This window comes from Neovison vison, chromosome 2 (genome assembly GCF_020171115.1).
Source record: "Neovison vison isolate M4711 chromosome 2, ASM_NN_V1, whole genome shotgun sequence".
Lineage (NCBI taxonomy): Eukaryota > Metazoa > Chordata > Mammalia > Carnivora > Mustelidae > Neogale > Neogale vison.
The window spans coordinates 80,723,147-80,745,642 of NC_058092.1; the positions used below are offsets into that span (position 1 = coordinate 80,723,147).

A 22,496-nucleotide genomic window follows, 5' to 3' on the forward strand; every position below is an offset into this window, starting at 1 on the left:
GCTGAAATTCAACCTAAAATTGCTTTTATTTCTTTAGCCCTAACTGCTGTTTACATTGAGTTGAGTTATTATAAATTATAACCTTCAAGTATCTGATGAACAACTATGTTGGCAGATTGCCTGTAACTGTATTCATTAGTTGATATCTTTCTTTCTTTTTAATAACAACTTTACAGAGATAGAGTTCAAAGACCATAAAATTTATCCATTTAAGAATACAATTCAGTGGTTTTAGTGTATTCACAAAAGAGTTGTGCGGCTAACTAATTTTAGAAGATTTTCATCTTCCCAAAAATAAATTCCATGCCCACTAAAAATCACTCCTTATTGCCCTCTTTTCCTAGTCCTTAGTAATCAGTAATCTGCTTTCTGTTTCTATGATTTGCCTACCTCAGACATATTCTATAAAAAGAGTCAGATAATATGTGGTCTTTAGTCCCTGGCTTTAACTTAGCATGATGTTTTTAAGGTCCATTTGTGTTGTTGCATGTATCAATACTTCATTTCTTTTTATTACCAAATAATATTCCTTTGTATAAATTGACCACATTTATCCATCTGTCAATTGAGGGAAATTTAGGTTGTTTTCATTTTTAGGCTATTATAAATAAGGCTGCTATGAACATTCATATGCAGGTTTTTGTGTGAACCTGTGTTTTCATTTCTTTTGGTATATATCCAGGAGTGGAATTGCTGGTTCATATGGTAACTCACTTGATTTGTTTTGAATAAACATTAGTTTATTCCTATATATGGCAGCTTATTGGATCTGTACTAATAGTCTATACTCTAGTATGTCTGTACTGTTAGTGTAATTTTGAATGTAATTCTAGCATCTAGTATGTTAGTAGAGGTCATTATCCATAATTTAAATTGGCCTTCTATTTTTTCCTCACGATTGCTGATAATATTGACTGTGTAAAGGACCAAAGAAATGACTCTGGCATCTCTTAATCTTTGTTTGCTTGCTTATTTTTAGTTATGGTTTATTTGGTTATGATTATATCCAACATAGCAAAATCTGGTTCATATTTCTTATTAAGGACCACAGTAATTTTATAAGAAACTTCAAACCCTTGAGTAATTTATTAATTCTTTCATTAAGTCATTCTCTCAACAAATATTGATTGAACCCTCCTAAATGCCTAGTTATTGGTTTTGGCTCTGGGTGTATAGCAGATATAAATATAAGTCCCTGCCCCTGTGGAGCTTAGCGTATACATGTCAGTGAATATCCTTAAAAAAGAAGGACATGACTTAGTCCTAGGAAACTCATGCTAGCTTCTAGTGTTTAGTGTCTCTTAAATCTTTCTACATCCTCCATATAATGTCTGTTCTCTGAATATCGTGGAGATTGATAAGAAAATTGCTGTTCTTTAGTTTCTGTGATCTTTTTCTCTGGCTTTGAAAAATGGGACAAGGGATGCTTTTCTTCGTGTCTGGCATATCTCCATTTTCATAATCTCTCTTACCTAAATTATATCTGAGTAATCAAACCTTAATTATCTTAGTTATAGCTACTATCTGCATATTATCAAATCTTCAAGTTCTAGGGCATCATTAAAACTTGTCAGTACAACTAAATTCATCCAGTGATGTTTTTTTTTTTAATTCTATTTTTTGTACAACTTCTTTTAGCATATACTTATTTGCTCATTGCATAGTGTGAGCAAGATAACTTTAGGTTAGATTAAATTTTGGACAAAAAGAAGATATAATATGGTATGTACACTTACAGCACATTTGCAGAATTTATAGGAAGTGAATGTACATACACATATACACGTATATGCTAAAATGAAATCTGGTAGGATTATGTGCCAGATATTAACAGTTGGTATCTCTAAATGGTAGGTATAGGATCCTTATTTTTGCTAATCAGAATTTTCTAATTTTTCTATAGTTAATGTGTTATTTATGAGCACAGACAGATAAAAAGGGATTTTTTTTTATTGAACTTTTTTATAATGTTTGGTGAGATGGTAAAGTTTTCACAAGACATGAGATTTAGGAAGGAGAGAAAGATTTAATAGAGTTAGTAGTGTAAAGAGGTAGTTGACTGGATTTAAAAATACTTAATTTTGATGGTAGTATACATGATATAAAATTCAAAATAAACACTGCTGGGGAACTATAAACTTAGATGGGGAACTTAGCATTCCTGTGCATATTTTATACTGATGAGGTGTGTGTATGTTTGTATAACTTTTAGAATAATTTTTTTAAAGATTTTATTTATTTATTTATTTGACAGAGAGAAAGAGATCACAAGTAGGCAGAGAGGCAGGCGGTGGCGGGGGCGGGGGGGGGGGGAAGCAGGCTCCCCACTGAGCAGAGAGCCTGATGCGGGGCTTGATCCCAGGACTCTGAGATCATGACCTGAGCCTAAGGCAGACACTTAACCCACTGAGCCATCCAGGCGCCCCAGTCTTCATAAACCATATAGGTAGAATTATTTTGCTTATTAAATTTTATAAGTTGATCATGGTAAGTATCATTCTACGTTCAGCATATTTTTTAGGTCCTATGTTAATGTTTATGTTGATAGCTGTAGATCTAGTCAGTTTAACGGTTTGACAGAATTCTGTTGTATAAATAGGAGCTGCTTCCTTTTTATTGTGTAGAATTTTCATTTCATAAATTTTGTATAGTTTATAGAATTTCATTATAGATGCATATTTAGGCTTTTGATTTTTATGATAATATAAATAGTGTGCAGATGTTTTTCATTTATGTGTTTAGGCATATGTGCAGGAATACCAGTAGGATAAGTACCTTAAAGTAAATTTGCTGAGTTATTTTACAGTCTATGTGCGTTTTACATTTTGATAGGGCACCTGGGTGACTCGGTTAAGCAACTGCCTTTGGCTCAGGTCATGATCCTGGAGTCCTGGGATCCAGTCCCACTTCGGGCTCCCTGCTTGGCAAGGAGTCTGCTTCTCCCACTAACCTCTCTCCTCTCATGCTCTCTCTCTCTCTCAAATAAATAAGAAAAATAGTTTTAAAAAAACCATGATAATAGGTGCTATTATAGATCTACCTAATAGTTGTGTTGATTTACACTTTCTCCAGCAATGTACAGGAATGCTTATACTCTTGTCAGTTCCATATGGCTTTTTATTTGTTGTTTCAAAGGTCTCTCTCAATCCATTCTAGTTCATCTCACTTTTCTAAGTGGATTGACACATCAATAGGAACTTATCTTTGCCCTTTGACCTTGTTGCCTCCTGAATGTTAGGCACATTATTTTCTGTTTGCAGTATTTCTTTAACTATTTAAATTGTCTTTATCTAATGATTTGCTTTTTCTGTAGTTTACATTTTAAATTTATATCCTTAAAGTGTTTTTTTTTTTAATTTTTTAAAGAAATACTGGAAAGTTCACAGGTAGAGGAAAGTCAGTTGTGAAATTAAAATGAATTCATTGGAGAGGCTAGTAGTGTTTATGAAATGTACTGTCTCTGTAGGTACTCTCCGTTAGATTTGGTTTCAGATAAGAATTTTATTAGTGTCAAGAATGGTAGAGTGTCGGGACGCCTGGGTGGCTCAGTTGGTTAAGCAGCTGCCTTCGGCTCAGGTCATGATCCCAGCGTCCTGGGATCGAGTCCCACATCGGGCTCCTTGCTCAGCGGGGAGCCTGCTTCTCCCTCTGCCTGCCACTCTGTCTGCCTGTGCTCGCTCTCTCTCCCCCTCTCTCTCTTTCTGATAAATAAATAAAATCTTTAAAAAAAAAAAGAATGGTAGAGTGTCATGGCATTTCTTCATCCTTTCTGAGCCAGCCCTCTAGTCCAGGTGTTTCTTTGCAGAATATGCTGTAATGACTTTAGGAAACATATATGCAATTCCTTCATGGCCTGGAAGGTAATGGAAATCAAGTCAGGCTTTCAGACAGTTTGTGATTTAGAAGTGATGACAATAGGAATAGAAATAAAAGAGGAGGAAGAATTACATAGCATGTAGCAGTTAATATTTTAAATTCCTTCAATGTGACTTTCTTATAACCTTTTTTAAACCTTCTTCATTGTTTTCCCTAGATCATTTCTTGAAAGCAGTTAGATGCTAGAAGTAGGTAATCCTCTGTTTAAGTCAGAAGGTGGCCATTTTATTTATTATTACTCTGTCTATTCAAGGGTGTTCATTACATGTGCAGTGGGGTAAGGTAGGAAGGCAGTGATAGGAAAAACTTGAAACTAGTAAAAGTAATCTTGAAGTTTAATTTTCTTTTTTTTAAAGGTACTTGGTATCTGTTGCCTTGCTTTGTTTTCTTCCTGTATTTTCTCGGTTTGGGGAAGTAAAAGGGGGGATTTTGGTTGAAGTTGTAGTGTTTGGCTTGAAGAAAATAGGCTGAAGTAAATATACTGTGAGTAGTGCTTTTGGCCTGTTTCAATTTCTGGTGTGTTCCTGTCATTCAAAACAGTGCCTGGGACTGTGTTCCTGTCATTCAGAACAGTGCTTGGGAATATTTATTGAATGAATGAAGGAACACATGCATGTGTGATTGAACTAACTGGGCCTCTAATTCAGTAGGATGAGGTTTGCAACCTTCATAAGGTTTCAAAGACCTGAACTCTGTTACAAGAATTACAGGATAGACTGATTCTTACCTTAGTCTTCCTGATCTAACTCTACACACACAATGCCTTCTGACTTCTTGATCTATGAATCTGTAATGCATTCAGTGCCTGTTAGGATCATATAAATATAAAGCACTTAGCAAAGTGTCTGACATATAGATGGTAGCTTATTATTGTTCTAATTCAGTATACAAACTATTCATTTCAGGTTCCTCAACTTAGATAAAACTTACACTAAAGTTTATCTAATTACAGAATTTACTAAACCATGGGTATTTATCAGGTGCATAGTATTTAACAAATAAGTGAATTGTGATTATAGGAGTTGGGGGAGGATCTCAATAGGGGGATCGCATCCTTCTCGTGTCTGTTGCCTGTTGCAAGAAGTTTCTCCTCTATGTTCTTCTAAACAGTTCAGGTGTAATGAAGTAAATAGCCTCTAACATGTCCAAGTTATGTCACTTTTTCTTATTCCTTCAAAAGAAAGGAATAAGAGGGTGATAAGATTAATTACTGCTCTTAAGTTTCTCTGGTAGTTTCTCTTAAGTTTCCCACTACACTGACTAAATAAACTTTAAATCTTTACTGTGGTTTCAAGGGTCTGTCTTTTGTAGGTCTTGTCAACCTCTTCAGCTTCTCTCATTTTTATTGTTTTAGCAATTCTACTGTCTTGTTCTTCAGTGTGTGCTCTAAATTTATTCTCGACACTAGGTTTTGTGCTTGATGTTCCCTGTGCTTGACTACCTTCCTTCCCTGAGGTTCTCACATGGCTTCACTTTATTTATGTCTCAGCTTAAATATCACCTCCCCAAAGAACTCTGGCTTGTCATCCTGTCTGAATCAGTCTTTTGCTCATGGCCCTACCTAGTGTATCTGTAACAGCTTATTGGTTTATTTTTATCTGTATTTATCCTGCTAGAATGTGAGCTGTAGGAGTGAAGAAACCTTGTCTGTCTTTGAGTTTATGAAGAAGAGAGAGTGAATTGGTAGATTGCATACTGAAAATGCTAAATGCTAAATCTAGGAATCTAAATGTTTCCAGTAATTACTATCAGGAAAATTCCTGTTCAGGATTTTAAAAACATTCTGCTGTTAATCAGGAAGTGGATAATAAACGGTCAGTAAGTACTTAACATTTCCGATGTAGTATCTCTCTGATCTCATCTTCTGCTACCATCCCTTGCTTTATAGTTCCAGTCAGACTGGCCATTTTATTGCTTCTCAAGCAATTAAATGAGCTTATACCTTGGCATTTTGTTCTTGCTGTTTCTAATGCTTGCAGTATTCATCTCCCAGATACTTGCATGGCCCCAGAACTTCTCACTTCCTTATTTAGTTTTTGATAACATCTTACTTTCTTGAAAGCATATTTGAAGAGCAGTGCAAGTTAGCACTCTCTAAACGCAATATCCATTTTGATAGTTGTTATTATTGACTTAGGTGAATGTGGTTCTTTAATATTTCTTGTTATAAATATCTTAATTTTTTTGTTTTAATGTAGAAAGAGGGGAAAAAAGAGCGAGCCGTGGTGGACAAGGTGTTTTTTTTAAGACTCACACGGATTCTGAAAATCATGGTTCCTAGAACATTTTGTAAGGAGGTAAGTCTTGAATTATAATGTTAAGTGTCTAACTTTTAAGCTCACGTGAGATCAGAACAATAAAATTATAAAGCTTTTGTTATACTACAGATCAGATGTTTTTTGTGTAGGTAATAAAGACTACTAAATTTTTTTCTTTAAATTGTCTGTTATCCTTGCAAGTACCCTTGTTGTTTGGTGCCAGATTTTAAATAGTTTCTTTCCTCTTGTTTATGAAATAGGATCTCATTATATTTTATTTGAAATATTAGACTACTTCAGTGCAGCTACTCTAAATGGTGTTGTTTTATTATAACTAAGTTCTATTAATAAAAACAAGATTAAATTTAGAAAGACAAACCTTTTTATTACATTGAGATCTTCATAAGTCACATTGATATGGAATATGTTTGAAGGTTGTTCTTTCATATTTGATTAAATATGTTTTGAGATACCCAGAATGATATATAAATTCTTCCAGTATTTTCAGGAGGTGAACTGGTTTTAGGAATAAAGTTTTTATTATCTTTTCCTTTGCCCTTTTATCAAGATTATCTTTATCATTATCTGAGGAGTACTTTTAATGATTAAAAAATAAGATAATGCTGTGTTCTCCATCTTTAATCACCTTTTGTAGAACCAGAAATATCATCACCTTTGTCTCTTTCCTTCCCATACTTCATCCTTTCAGCCACTGGTATTGGGTCATTTTTCGTTCTGAACATTCTTAACATGGTTATTGTAGTGTTCATTGTTCTCACTTCAAAGAAGCTTCCCTTCTTAACTTCTCTGCCAAATTTATTTTCTTGAAATGTAATGTTTTCCATTGTTCCAATTTTAAAAACCATTGGACTTACCATCTATTAATAGCAACAAAAAGATAAGATATTCCCAAAGTACTGTAATCCCCAAAGAGAACCCATATCTCCCTATCACACTGGACTTGCTCTCTTTCTCCCTCATTTCTGCATCATGGCTTGTAGATTCCACCCTTACCAGCCTCTAAAACATAATTTAATAACTTTTTCCCCCTAATAAGATAGAGATAATACGTTTTCCTTGAAGAAAAATTAGAAAATGCAGATAGATTTCTTTTTCCTTCTTGGTGCCTCTTAACCTCTCACTCAGAAATTCTATCAGTATTTCAGTGTCCAGAATATATTTTAATAAAAATGAAATCACACCAAGACTTTTTAAATCTGCTCTCTTCTTTATTTTTAAATACTTTCTCTTTGTGTTTCTCTTGAATTAGTCTCGCTTTCCATTCCTACTGTTCTCACTGTAGTTTTCTTAACCTGGATTATCATCATCTCTTAATTGGTCCTTTCGCCTCTTCTTGTTTTCATAATAGTCTTTTTTCTAAAACCCTAATAAAAGCATTTGTCTTCTTTTTTTCCTTGTAGGGTAAAGCACAACCTAACTTTGATCTTTCTTTCACTATCATCTGTTTAGAAGAGTTTGCAATTTTGTCGTCAGACTCTGTACTCTATGCTTTCATGACCTCATGTCTGTGACATCTGTCCCCTCCCTCCAACAAAAACAGATACTAATTAAAAAAATATCTTGAGGCGCCTGGGTGGCTCAGTGGGTTAAGCTGCTGCCTTCGGCTCAGGTCATGATCTCAGGGTCCTGGGATCGAGTCCCAATTCGGGCTCTCTGCTCAGCAGGGAGCCTGCTTCCTCCTCTCTCTCTCTGCCTGCCTCTCTGCCTACTTGTGATCTCTCTCTGTCAAATAAATAAATAAAAAATCTTAAAAAAAAAATAGCTTGATGCTCATTATTTTCTTTAAGTTTTTTCTTTCTACAACCCACCTGATTGAAGAATTCCTGTTTAAAATACGATCTTCTCTGGAAAGATTTATATATTCCCCTCTTAATCCATTAAGAGTTCAGTGCTCATTTGACTTTAGCAGGGGTTTGCTGAGTATAAAATGAATATGAGATATTGGATAGATCTCTGGGAGTTAGTAAGGGAGATACCAGGCCCTAACTTGGCCAATCTCCAGCTTTCTCTAGGCCCAGCCATGCTGCAGAGTCATTTTACACATGATCTTTGAGAATTATAAAAATCCAAGTTTAACCTCAGTTTACTGGGGGTTTCACTTAGAAATAAACTCTCATAGAAATGACAGAAGATTGGAAGTAGGGATAGAGAGACTAACCAATTTAGGAAATAGAGAAATGATAATGTTGCATACGAATAAATGGAAGTTCATACATATCATGAGGTGAGGGGCTGCCTAAATCAGTGCAGTTCTTTGGTTTCTGACATATTTCACAAACCCATTCATCATGGAAATAGTAGTGATTCTAAGGCCATCCTTTGTAGAAAGGCATTTCAGGATTGTCAGTAATCAAAGTTTGCCAGATTTTGCTGAGACAAGTAAAGTTGGTACTTATTTTAAGGAAAAATTAAACAGAGCAGAAAATCAAGGCAAAATAAGCAATCTTTGTCTGGTGTTACCTTTATATGTCAAATGATTAATTTAGGATTGAGACTGTATTTAAGGTCTGAATTAAAAGTTAGTATTACAGTTAAAGTGACATCTACAGATACTGCTTATTACAATTAAGAGGTTCTTCTGTTGCCAGTTGAATACCTAACTTTCAAACAGGGCCTAGAGTAGGAAGATGGGATCTTTGTTTTCTGGCTGACTTTGGGGTAGCACCTATCATCAGTCACAGAAGCTTTCTTTGACATTATCTTTTCTTGTGGCTTCATTATTCTGTGTTTATGACTCCCTGCCTCGACTACACCTACAGCACTATACTTCTAGTACCTTCATCTTTAACAAAAATATTTGTTTTGCAAAAGTTACATAAGTAATAGTTGCAGTTGCCATGCAGCACCATCATTTTGAGTTTAAATATGTTATCCAGCAAATGTCCCTGCTGCTACATGCCCTCTTCCCTGACTTTAGCTTGTATCTTAAGGTCATTATTCTTCCAATTTAGAAGATTTGAATAGGGTCAGCTTTGAATGCGTGTGTGTGTGTGTGTGTGTGTGTGTGTTAGAGGTTAGAGGATAGGTTCCCATCTCAGAGAGAGAGAATGGACTTCTGACTCAGCCTCTCATCTTTTCCCCTTGGTAAATCCATCTTCCACAGCATTGCTTAAGTAATGTCAAAATGACACTTTTTAACATTTTGTTCTACCTAGAGACTTGCAGTAGTTTATTATTGCTAAAGTCTGCTGGATATGCAGTACTGTTATTCATATGGTTTCAGTCTATTTCCTATTTCTCATTAAATCCTTTATCTTTTTTAACTCATAATTGTCATGCTCTCTTTTGTTTTACTTGGTGTGTTTAATATATTTCTAACATCATAATCCTCTTCTGCCACTGAGGCCTTCCTATTCTGCCACTTGTTTCACAAAGTGATGCAAATATACTTACCTACTATGCTGTTTTCTCATTTTCTGTGTATAAATTTTCATCACAAAATTGAGGGCAGGGGCAGTATTAGAGATTTTTCCAACAAACTGAACCAAGTTTATTGCATTAGGCACAATTTAGTCTTCAATATTTGCTTAACTGTGTATTAATAGTTACTATCATTTTTTGTTTTAGACTTCTATATTAGAAATCTGAGACAATCACAGTACACTGTGATTCAGGTAATTGAAGTTATACTACTACCTTCTAGTATGAAGACAAATTATTTGTAGGAAGACAAATTATTTGACCTGCCTGGGATTCACTTTTGAATTCTGGAAGAGAAAGTTAGATTAAATGATGTATAAGTCTTTTTCATTTATATTATATTTTTAAATTCTTTTAAAATTATATTTAAAAATGGCCTATACATAAAATGTCAGCCATTGTATTAAAGCTAGAATAAAGATTTGAATTTAGAAATAAAAAAATCTTTGCCAAGGTAATGTTTCTTTTAACTTTTAAAAATGCATTTATTTAATTTACTATACCTGGTTTATTTTAGACAGGTTACTTGATACTTATTGCTGTTATGCTGGTGTCTCGAACATATTGTGATGTTTGGATGATTCAAAATGGGACACTCATTGAAAGGTACTTTTCTATTCACCTTCCTCCTATATGTACAAAATACTGATTTGTCTCATATTTAACATTATCTTAAGCAAAAATTAGATTCTCAATTAGGTATAAATATTTAAGTCAAATTATGTATTTGTTCATTTACTTAACAGATGTTTATTGAGTGTCTCCCATGTGCCAGGTATCCTGCTACTCTGTGATAGGGATATACTGGGGAACAGGAGAGACTTTGTACCAAGTCCTGCAGAGCTGACAGTTTTAGAGAGTTAGGGACAAGGAAACAAATTAAATTGCTGGAGCAAGGGTTAAAAAAATCACCAAGTAGGATGACTAAAATTAATGAGATAATTTGGAGGAAAATATCAAAGCACTTCAGAGAATCATATTGAGAATGTTTATTAGAAGGAAAAAAACAATTTGTAGACATTTCCTTCAGTTTCTGAAGGTAATGCTTTGTACATTTTTTTTCATTATAGTCTTCGTACATATTATCATTATAATTGATAATTTTGAATTTAAAAACTTATAGTAGCAGTTGGGATATTAACATTTATCTGTTAAAGATTTTGTTCCCGATGATACCAATTTGAATGTTAGAGTAAAACATTTTTCTTGGAATTCTCTTTCCTGACATGCAGTATTTTATCAGAAAATTTCTTAAAGTACTTAATCTAATAACTTTTTGAAGACACTACTTAAAATTTTTGAATGCTCCCAAATTTTGAAATAAAGTGCTTTTTTTCCCCCCTCATATTCTTGACTTGTGGATGAGGAAGAACGCTTTATGCACATGTTTTCTGACTCATCTCTCTTGGCAAATAGAGAAAGTTATTTGCATAGGATTAAAACCCTAACTACATGCCTCAGAACACGTGTAATTGTGCAGGCTCTTGTATTTAATACGGCTCTCCCTGAAACCTGTGGTCAGTGCCCTGCTTTTTTTTTTTTTTTTTCCTAATTGTAGTAATATGTGAACAGCTTAAAAAGGAATACATGAACACAGCTTAATGTCAAATAGTGTTACTGGAAACACATCACTTCTCTAACCCATTCTTGTACTTGTAACTGCCATTCCTGGAGCAAGTTGTTTTCTTTTTACTGTTCATCTGTACCTCTGTATTTCAATGTAACTTGTTTATTGTCCTAAATTTTTCAGTTTTAGAGAGTATGCATTTATTTCCTACTTTGAAAGATGAGAATTAGCTCTTTTACATTCCTACCCATGACCATGCTCATCCTCTTAAGTTGTTTTATCGCATTTTTTGTCCTTAGAATTTATTGTTTACGTGATTTTTCCTGTTGATTTTTCCTGTTTACTGCTGAGCCACATGCTGTACTTTGGTAGTTTCTTTGATAAACAACTTTTTGTTTTTCCTGGCGTTTGAAAATTGCAAATTTTTGTTTGTGTACCTTAGTTCTTTGCCTACTTCTTACTAATTCCGCTTAAGCTTATTTGACAACACTGTAACATCTTCTCAGTATTGTAATATGGTCATACACACTAGGTGATCTTTTGATTTTTGTCTATTACCACTGCACCCTATACCTCTTGTTAGTTTCTTGTCTTCCTGCCCTAATCTGTACTGATTGCACCTTAAGCCAACTAAAGAGCAGTCCACTTTGAATTTGCTTTAATTATGATCTTGGGAGTTTCTTTTTTTTTTTTTTAAGATTATTAATTTATTTATTTGACAGAGATCACAAGTAGGCAGAGGGGAAGGCAGAGAGAGAGAGAGAGGGGAAGCAGGCTCCCCACTGAGTCGAGAGCCCGATGTGGGGCTCGATCTCAGGACCCTGAGATCATGACCTGAGCCTGAAGGCAGAGGTTTAACCCACTGAGCCACCCAGACACCCCATCTTGGGAATTTCTTGTATCTTTCTCTTGTGCATTAAATAACCTGTTTTCTGAAACCTCTGTTTTACTTTTTCTTAATTTACTTTATCATTTTGGCATGTACATTGTTTTTCTGAGAAAGGGCACAATAGAAGTAAATTTTTGAGACCTGAACCCTTATATTTGGTTGATAGTTTAGCTATATTTATACAATCCAACTTGGAAACCATTTTTTGTTAGAATTTTGAAAGCATCACCCTGTTGTCTTCTGTAGAGCTCAGCAGTTCTCAGCCTTGGTTGCAGGATGATTAGAATCATCTGGGGAATTTTGAGAACCATTAATACCTGGGCCCACCCCCTAGAGATCCTGATTCAATTAGTCATTAGTTTTTGAGATATCCCAGGTGATTCTAAAGTGTAGCCATGGTTAACCACTGCTAGTCTAGTTGCTGCATTGGGTATGGAGGTCCACTTCTGTGCTGCTTGCCCTTCCTTAATGGTGGGTCTGTTTTTAGCCCCCTGTGGAAGCTTTTATGATCGTTTGTTGTTGTTTTGGTGTATTGCTGGTGTTTAGTATTTTTACTGAATGTTGCTGTGATTTTTTTTTTTTTTTTCACTGTGCTGGGCCTAGGTGGGCTCTTTTCAATTGAGAAACTCATTCTGCATTCTGAGAAGTTTTCTTGTGCTTTTAAAAAATTCTTCCTCTCTTTTTTTTCTTCATTTTTTTCTGTAATCTTTATTACTTGAGTGTTGGAACTCAAGATATAAGATAATCAGATGATTATCTTATAATTTCCCTACTGTTTCATCTCTGACATTTTATTTTCTAGGAAATTTCTTTTTACTTTATCATCCAGTGAATGTATATGGTCATCATTTTATTTCTAAGAGTTATCTTTTTGTATAGATGTGCATTTTTAGAGCAGTCATTCTTGCAAGTGTGTGCTTTTTTTTTTTAAGCTTCCTGCATTGTTTGTGTTTTTTCTTGTTTTTTTTGTTCTCATTTTTTTGTTCATTTTAGAGGCTTTCCTTAAGTCTGTCACTCTTTCCCTGTCTATTCGTCTTTAAAAGTGAAGGGGTGGAGGTGCCTGGATGGCTTAGTGGGTTAAGCCTCTCCCTTCGGCTCAGGTCATGGTCTCAGGGTCTGGGGATCGAGCCCTCCATCGGGCTCTCTGCTTGGCAGGGAGCTGACTGCCCCCTCTCTCTCTGCCTGCCTCTCTGCCTATTTGTGATCTCTCTCTCTGTCAAATAAAATAAATAAAATCTTTAAAAAAAAATAATAATGAAGGGCTAAAAAACTTGCTAGAAGCCAACTTGAGGACTTACTGATTGTTGGTCTTCCTGAATGGTGTTTGAAGAGAGTCTGGTCATTTTTGTGTATGTGCCCTAGTGAGGAATCCTCTTAGAAATTCCAAGAAATTTGTTATAAACATAAGAAGTGTTTATTGGTTGCTGCTAGCATATCAGCTTTGGAAGATCAATTTTACTGCTAGGTTCTGCTTATATAAGTTGTGTGCATAAGTAATTTGAGTCCTTTGTATACGGTAGAGAAGACATGTATGTCCTTTTTTTTATATGATTATAAAATTTTATATTTTTTCCTTTGATAACTTTATTATCTAAGTACCCTATCTATTAATAAAGATATGGGATCCCCCAACAATATAAAATATAAATGTATTATATATATAATATATATATAATGTATTTATACAAAATATATTTTGTTAATAACAAAAATATGCAGTTTATATCTACTATAATCATCATATTAGCTATCTGTGTAGAAAGTCACATATTGCATATAAAGAACCTTCTACAACCTTGGTAGAGTGTAGAAGAATGGTTTATTTTTTAAATTTTACTTTTCACATTTTATGATTTCATGTTTTTTAATCCAAAAGAATAATACTCTTCTAAACTAGGCATTTCCAACTTAAATTGAATAGATGCTGATTTTAATTTTCTCATAGTCTTAAATGCCCTGGAAAAAATGCACTGCCGAGAGGAGCATGAGCCAACCTATAATTTTACTAGAGTAATCAATATGTTGAGTACCCAGGTTTTTTTTTTTTTTTTTTTTTTAAAGATTTTATTTATGTGTTTGGCAGAGAGAGAGAGATCACAAGTAGGCAGAGAGAGAGGGGGAAGCAGGCTCCCTGCCGAGCAGAGAGTCCGATGAAGGGCTTGATCCCAGGACCCTGAGATCATGACCTGAGCCAAAAGCAGAGGCTTTAACCCACTGAGCCACCCAGGCACCCCATTGGGTACCCAGTTTTAAAATTTAGATATGACATAAAGAAAAACTGAAAAAAAAAAAAAAAGTAGAGTTTCTAAAAAACATTATTTTGATACTACTAAACTTACAGAAAAGTACAGAAACAGTAAAAAACTTCCATATACTCTTTTTTTTAGCAAAGTTTTTTTTAAAGAAAGTTTTTTTTTAAAGATTTTATTTATTTGATAGAAGCAGAGAGAGATCAAGCATGAGCAGTGGGGAAGGATAGAGAAGAAGCAGACTCTCCACCGAACAGGGAGCCTGATGTGGGGCCTGATCCCAGGACCCTGGGATCACGACCTGAGCCAAAGGCAGATGCTTAAACTACTGAGACACCCTGATGCCCCACTTTCATATATTCGTAACCCATATTCATCAATTGTGAAGCAATCATTTTAAAATAATTTGTTAACTTTCTCCTTCATAAGTATTTTTGAGCTTCTGTGTATGAAATCTTTGATACTTAGTTAAATTTAACATTTTTTAAACATTGTGAATTCATAATTTGGAACAGTTTTATTTGAAAAACAGCACATTGCTCTAACTTGCTACTAAAGCTACATTATAAATTGGTTGTGCTTTTTTCCTTTCTGCTTTTTCCAAAAAGGTTTAGATTCATCTATTTCTGCTTAAAAAAAAAAAAGTCTGAAAGAAACTCATTCTGGTCCTTAATGTACATTTTAATATCCTTTACATCTTTTTGGCTTATTTGTTAGTGGTGGCTAAAGACTTTGGAATATGGGCAAATTTTAATGGGACAGACTTCTTTCTTCAAGGTAGACACTGGAAATTTCCATGATATGGAGGAGAATCCTTCCTACCTGTTGCTGTTATAATGTACTTATAAAGATATATTTTATTTCCAGCCTTTTGCCAACAAGCATTTTAAAATCACGAAATCATCTTTTATAAAGATCCTTATGTGTTTTGGAAGTAATATGATACAAACTGTAAAATTACTCTTTATTATTATTTTTCTTTTGCAGCGGAATAATAAGCAGAAATAAGACTTTATTCAAGAAACCATTTTTTAAATTTATAGCTGCCACTCCAATGGTAAACTGTTGCTGAATGATAGCATGTGCTTCACCAAGCTTTATAATCTTTGCGTGTTTCACAGCTTGGGCAGCACTAAAAGCACTTTGGTTTTATGTGAAGTTTAGTTCAAACAATTTTAATCTAAACCTCTAAACTTTTTGTACTGTCTTAAGTGCTCTTGTTTTTAATATTCTGATTTCTAGAAAAAACATTTTTATGTGGTTCAGTTTTAGGTATTTTCTAGCTCAACTTAAACTTTTTAAAAACAATTGTTTAGCAGTTCTATCAAAATTGGACTACAGATTTTTCTATCCGTCAGAAGTAGCATTTCCCAGAGTATGTTCCAAGGAATGCCAGCCATGACAGAGGAAATGATACCTGCTATAAAGCCCTTTCAGAGAGTTTGAATGCACAAGTTTTATGTTATGTTAAGGTCTTTGAGGTCTTTGAAAAAGACATTTGTTAGTTTTGTTTAACCCAGGTTTTCTCAAACTTATTTGACCATGCATCTTTTTTTGCTCTAAAACACCAGCTAACATTACTTGGCATTATTCCCCTACTCCCTCATAAAAATCAGTTTATTTCCGTATCCTGTACCATATCTTTTTCTCTATGTGGAGCTAGGTTTAAATCATTTAGCACAATACTTTTCAAAATATATTTTACTGACACTTATTGAAAAAAGAGTGTATGATCAAATAAGTTATATCTTTTTAAAGATCATAGATGTATGGTACCCAGAGATCCTTTACTTATATGATATAATGGTTTTCAAAAAGTAGTAGAATTCTTAACTTTAAATAAGTTCTTAATGGATATTTTTAGAACAGGTAAATATGTAAAATACATTAAAAAGGTGAAAGAGGAGTTGGTCTAGTTGAAGTGTGTTAACAGATCTGAAGCAGCTAGAGAACCATTCCGAGGCTCTGGGGAACCCCACTAGTCTACTCTCTGACCAGTGATTAGTTCTAGTGTCAGCAGATAAGGCTCCATGGGTCTAATCCCACTGCCATCTGTTTGGGAAAATGTTTTTAGGATGCAGCTAGTCTCATTCTTGGCTGTTTTTCCTCTGCCATAGCAGAACACAGTAATTGGAACAGAGCTCTTCTGGCCCACAGGAGCTTAAAATATTTACTCTTGATCTTTTACTCTGAGAGTTTGCTGATCTGTCATTGGGCTATCTCTGCCATTAGTTCATACAAATGAGAATCAGGGTATTAAAATATTTGAAAACAAATACTAGTTTATTTCATCCATAATAACCCATTGCTGGCTCTATAAAGTTGTTAGTTGTTTCGCCATCTAAATCCCTTTTGTAACAGCATGAGTCTGTCTTTAAATTACCGTTTTTTATGAAGGAAAAGAACTGAGGAAATCATTGTTATTTAATTTTGCCATTCATAGAGTGATGTTCAAGAAGCCTGTTTCAAATGTCAGATTTCAAAAGTTGGAAACGCGTTTCTGCAAGAAAATGTTTTTTGGCATCTTTATTTCTTACTGAATCTTTTGAGTCAATAAAAACTTCCAAGAGTAATTTTAGAGCTTTACAGCTTTTCTATGAGTTCGATATTGCTTCTTTTGCAACTAATGCATTGCATGTGGTGGTTTGCAGTGGTATCATTGGTCGTAGCAAGAAAGATTTCAAGAGATACTTATTCAACTTCATCGCCGCCATGCCTCTCGTAAGTGTAATTCTTTAAAAAATCTTTACATAGGGAAAAACTTGGATCTACCTAGAATCTTCAGAGATTTTTGCTTAAGTTTACTTTAAAGATTTATGGTACCAAATTCCTATCTCAAGTTTGGTTTTATAACTTAGAGCAGAATTTTGCAATGTAAACCTTTTTACTAGATAGTAAAAAAGGAATGAAATTGGGTTTAGTTTCATTGTATACATATGTGGATGTGTCCATATGTGTTATTTTGTTCTAACCTTTAGGCCAGGGTTTCTGTGATGTTTAGTAGCATCCCACTTGATGGCAGTAGTGCCCCTCCCCCCAGTTTTGACAACCCCAAATATCTCGAGGACATTGGCAAATGTCCTGAGGAGGGTAGGGCGTGGGTAGGTGTGGTGGCAAAATCACCCTGAATGGGAACCATTGCTTTAGGCCCTAAACTATTGGAGTAACTTGAACCACTGATGTCATTTAAGTAAAATTAGAATTTAGTATCTGAATTTATTAAAAATAAAGGTCAGTGTTTGGTTTAAATCATAAGTGATATTCTTAGCTTGGTTCTTTCTTTTATTGCTACTACAAGAATTTTATTATTATAAATATGAGAGTAAAAAACTTAAACTCCAGCTAATTAGAGAATATGTCAGAAATTTAATAAAGCATGAGGATACATGTACATGGTTTTTAGACTTTAGAAAAAGTTGAGATGAGAATTGTAGATGTCATTAAGAGATGGAGATTCAGTGGACAACCATTGTTTTCTTGAGAAAATGTTTATGTAAATCTGAGTTTGGAACTATGGAAGACTTAATTTCAATATAATGATGGGAACAAGAAGTAAAGATGAGTCTAGAAATTATGGTATTAGTTGGTATGAATTTTATAGTTTTTTTTTTAAAAATGCAAATAGAATTCATTGTCTAGGGTTGTAGTGCTTATAGAAGGAAACAGAAGATACAAGCATAAATGTCAGGACTCCTTTACACTGAATCCAAAGGGGACATTTGGCTTTTTATTTGTTGACAAAAGAAGTGTCAAGATGCTTCTCGTAATTAATGTTATTAACATATTAAAAAATTGAGTTTCAAGTAGAGTTTTAATATATCAGCATAGTAGAGCCAATTGCATTTGCTTTGGGATGTTCTCTTTGTATCTTTGCACACTCTGAGTAAAACAGAAGCAAATCATTATCAATTTGGACAATCAGTTATAAAAGTCATAGGATTTGGGGACAGAGCCAATGCTAGAGCAATAAATAATAATTTTGTGAATGGAAATTTAGCAAAGCCAGTAATATGTGTTTGTTTGTTTCAGATCTCTGTAGTTAACAACTTCTTGAAGTTTGGGTTAAATGAGCTCAAACTATGCTTCCGAGTAAGACTAACTAAATACCTCTATGAGGAGTATCTCCAGTAAGTGATAACCTATTTTTATATTAAACATACTTGAACTGAATAGAAATGTTGATGATATTGAGATCTAGAAGTTTTTCTCTTGTATTGGATATGTTTTCAAGGAAATTTTCTTAGACCCAGAAGCACATAGGCAAAGACCTCAGCAGTTTAGACTTTAATCCTAGCTCCTCGGTTAATTTGCAAGTCATCCTTCTCTGGTCTTGCTTCCTTATCTTTAAAGTAAGGACAATCTTTACGGCCTCTTCCAGCTCTAGACCTTTCCATTTCTATGAATTTGCCCTGTGTGCTAGAATGTGAATTTTTTTGTTTTTAAAATCCTCAGTTTTCATGTCATTTTCTTCCATCTGTTTCAGAGCTTTCACATATTATAAAATGGGAAATCTGGACAACAGAATAGCCAACCCAGACCAGCTGCTTACACAAGACGTAGAAAAGTTTTGTAACAGTGTAGTTGATCTGTATTCAAATCTTAGTAAGGTAAGTTTCTCTATTTTCTTTTTAAAAATTATGTGTTGATTTGTTCAGTTTTGAATCTTAGCATATTTATATAGAATTGTTTTGATGGACATAACAGCATATAACTACTAAGTGCTTTTTTGAGAAAATTAGAGTTGTTATAATAGCTTTAACTACAGTTGTTTAATTTTCTCTATTATTTTTGTGAGGTGCTTTGGCCAACTTAGTGTGTCTTATAAAGATTTTGTATGAATTTTGCAGGCTGATTTCAGGAAAAGAACAGAAATTTGAATTTTTGTCCCTTGACTTGTGGACTTGTGGCAGCTGTTAGAAATTGACCATCAGTTTATGTTTCTGGTTCCACATGTGTAGCACTAGGCTGGACCTCTTCCTGTTCATTTCCGTGCTTCAGTATCTCTAATTCTAATAGATCATTTGAGTAATGGTCAAAAATCTTCCCACGATACTAGCTGATTTCCATTTTCTAATTACTATCTCCCCCTACCCCCGCCATCCCAGAATACTGCCAGAGCTCTTGGGACAGAGGATAGGCCCTAACCAGGTTTCTTCCTGCCAGTTTCCTCAGTTCTTTTTTGTACTATCTTGTCTCACCACCCTTTACAGCTTTTGCTGTTGTCTTCTCATGAAGTCATCGTCTTTGCCATTACCTCCTGCCTTGTCTGGGACATGTACAGGGCACCTCCGAGATCATCTACCCAGCATTTCTTCCTCTCGTCATCTCAGAGGCCCTGTTTCCTACCACTATCCACATGGCTGCTCTTGGTCTGGGGTGAGAGTTTGTCTCAAAGTGGACCAATTATAGTAGTATCTTTGTCCCTGGCCACAGTTGATCCAGATACCCAGTCTGAGACAAAAGAACTCTCCCCAGGGGTCTGGGTCACACTGTAAGAAGAGGCATGCTCCTGCTTCAACCATGTGGCTGGAGGGAGGACAGGCAATTCTTAGAAAAGTGCTGTTGATCTGCAAGAATCCCCCCACTCATGACAGGCCCATTAGTAGGATGCCTTTTCACTTCATGCCACACTTTTTATTCAGCTTTCCAGAAGCCTTTGCTAACTTATTCTTTACTGTAGGAATTCTGACAACTATAAATTATTGATTAATTCATTACCACATTTTGACGTTTGTTGTATATGTGTGTCTAGGGCCAGGGGAGTGTATATACAAATATTTGTGTAATTCTGTACATACTGTTTTGTATTCCTTACATCTTGACACTTGAGCAACTCTACAGCTCAGGTCTTGTCACATTGGTAATAGAGAAAAATATAATTGTAGTGGGCCCTGTTCTACAGTATTTTTACTGTTTTTAATATCTCATTGTTTTAACTGTGACTTAAGTGATGAGTCATTTTTGTCAACTTTTAAATGTACTTACATTTTATAAATATGTCTATCTTTTTGATAATTTATAAGGCAAAAAAGAACAGGTTAATCTTAATAGAAGCCAACAGAAAGGGATGGCTCTAGACTTAAAGTGAAAGAATATAGGGGTTTTTTAAAAACACTTCAAAATATGTATAAACTTTTGATATGTCATTTGAGTTGTCTCCATGTGTAAGGAGCAGTATATTAATGTCTTAGTTCTAGACGCGTGAGTTTTATATCAGAAAATTATAGGCTCATTCAATTATTTCAACATACGGATATTGTGATAAAGTAATAGAATTAAAGCAATGTTACAAACAGGAAGAGCCTTTCATTTTATTGGTGTAGATCTATGGAAACCTGGAAAGCTGGTAGTAGATTTGAGGATACAGTGCCTTTTAGTCATTGTTTTTACACTGCATTGAGAAATTACTAAGTTCTAATGGTTAATTATCATAGTTGAACTTACCTTAATTGTTGGAAAATGGAAAGTTTTTCCCACTTGATTATCAGTAGCCTTTGGTTGTGCTATCTCTGTTTTAAGTTTCTTGAGAATAAGAACTGTTTATTTTATGTTTTTGTTGGTCTGTATGCTGTTTATAGTACATTATATATGGTGGGAACTCTGCATGTTGACAATTATGTGTTAAATGTTAAATAGCATTTTATATTTATCATGTTTTATTAGCTTTCAGTCTATACAATCTACTTTTTAATTCTTTACCTTTTAATATTTACAGCCATTTTTAGACATAGTTTTGTATATCTTCAAGTTAACAAGTGCAATAGGAGCTCAGGTGAGTTTAATCTATCTTTTAAATTGCTATAGTACTATGTTGTAAATAGCTGGATTGTAGAAATTTTTATGTATCTCAAAGAATGTGTTTTTACAATATGTACCTAAGAAAGTCTAGTTATAAAATAATACTGTATTAGAGACTTAAAAAAGTACTCTAATTTGGTGTTTGAATCTTCCTTAAGTCAGATACTTGGAAAATTTTTGTGGCATTAATAACGAGAAGTGCTTAAATATTGACATCATGTACTTACTATTGTAAAGTAATGTCTAAAAAGAGATTTGGAGACAGCCATTTTAATATGAAACTTGAATGTTAAAATATGAGAAATACCTTTAAATATAATGGTTTTTTTAATATATAATATGTAATTTTATAATTATATAAATGGTTGACTATCTCCTGAGCCATAGCCTGTCTCTTTAATATTTGTGTTGGTAAGAATGACCTTTAAATTTTCTTTGAGTATTCTCGCTGAAATACAACTTTAATTATGTAATATGTGATGTCACTCTTACATATTTATTATACAACCTTGTAATAGTGTGGCTGTACTATGTATATATGTACATGTATATGCATACACATCTTATGGTTGATTAACATACAATCTATATAGTAGTTTTTGCTACTTTCCAGAACACTGGAGAAAGTAGGCTTTATTTTAATTTCTTGTCTACCATCCTAATCTGCTACCCTATGATCTGGGTTTAATCATTCTTCTAGCTTGTTTTTACTATAAGCAGATGAAAAGGCCTAATCCCTTTTGTCTTTGTACTGTAATATTTTTATGGTACTTACTACATTTTTATAATACCTAAATATCTCTCCATGTATTCCTGTTATCTGATTCTGCATTTCTCAAAGGTAGAAACTATGTTTTAGTTCTCTCCTTTGCCCATTCTTGCATTGACTGTTGAAATACATTTGAATCAATCATATTTAATTTTAAAAATACTGAATACAAATCATAGTCCATACATGTTGTACTAGGTAGTGGGGAAAAAAGATGAGTAAGGCACAGTTCCAGCTGAAGAAGATTTACAGTCCAGTGAAAGAATAGGTATTCAGTTTTAATGCAGAACGATAAGTGACAGAAGTTTGATAAACATATTTAGTGTCCAGAAGAATTGGAGGTAATATTTGAGTTGCTCTGAGGAGGATGAGTAGGTGTCCATTAGATATGTCAGGCTTGCTAGGCACAATACTGGCTTCCTTAAATGGCATGTTTAGGAAATAGTTTATTCAGTATGGCAGAATATGGTATATAGATGGGAATGAGGAAAGTGCCTGTGATGAGTTGGGAAGGTAAGCTTAAAGCTTTCCTCTTACGTTGGTCAATGGGTGATGAGGTTACTCACCAAGTTAGAAAGTATGGCAGCTACAAGCAAGATGTAGGAGAAGGGAAAACCAGGTAGAGCTTGTTTGGGAGACTTTAGCGTGA

At 34.3% G+C, this 22,496-nt stretch overlaps 1 protein-coding gene across 1 annotated transcript in view; it reads left to right on the top strand.

Moving 5' to 3' along the window:
• The window catches only part of ABCD3 (ATP binding cassette subfamily D member 3), a 76,360-nt gene that overhangs the window by 26,918 nt on the left and 26,946 nt on the right, over positions 1-22,496 (top strand). Inside the window, exons 3-8 of the mRNA XM_044238719.1 lie at positions 6,075-6,173; positions 10,093-10,181; positions 16,932-17,001; positions 18,310-18,407; positions 18,764-18,887; positions 20,996-21,052. Of these exons, the coding sequence (XP_044094654.1) occupies positions 6,075-6,173; positions 10,093-10,181; positions 16,932-17,001; positions 18,310-18,407; positions 18,764-18,887; positions 20,996-21,052 (537 nt within the window). The remainder of the gene's footprint in view (positions 1-6,074; positions 6,174-10,092; positions 10,182-16,931; positions 17,002-18,309; positions 18,408-18,763; positions 18,888-20,995; positions 21,053-22,496) is intronic.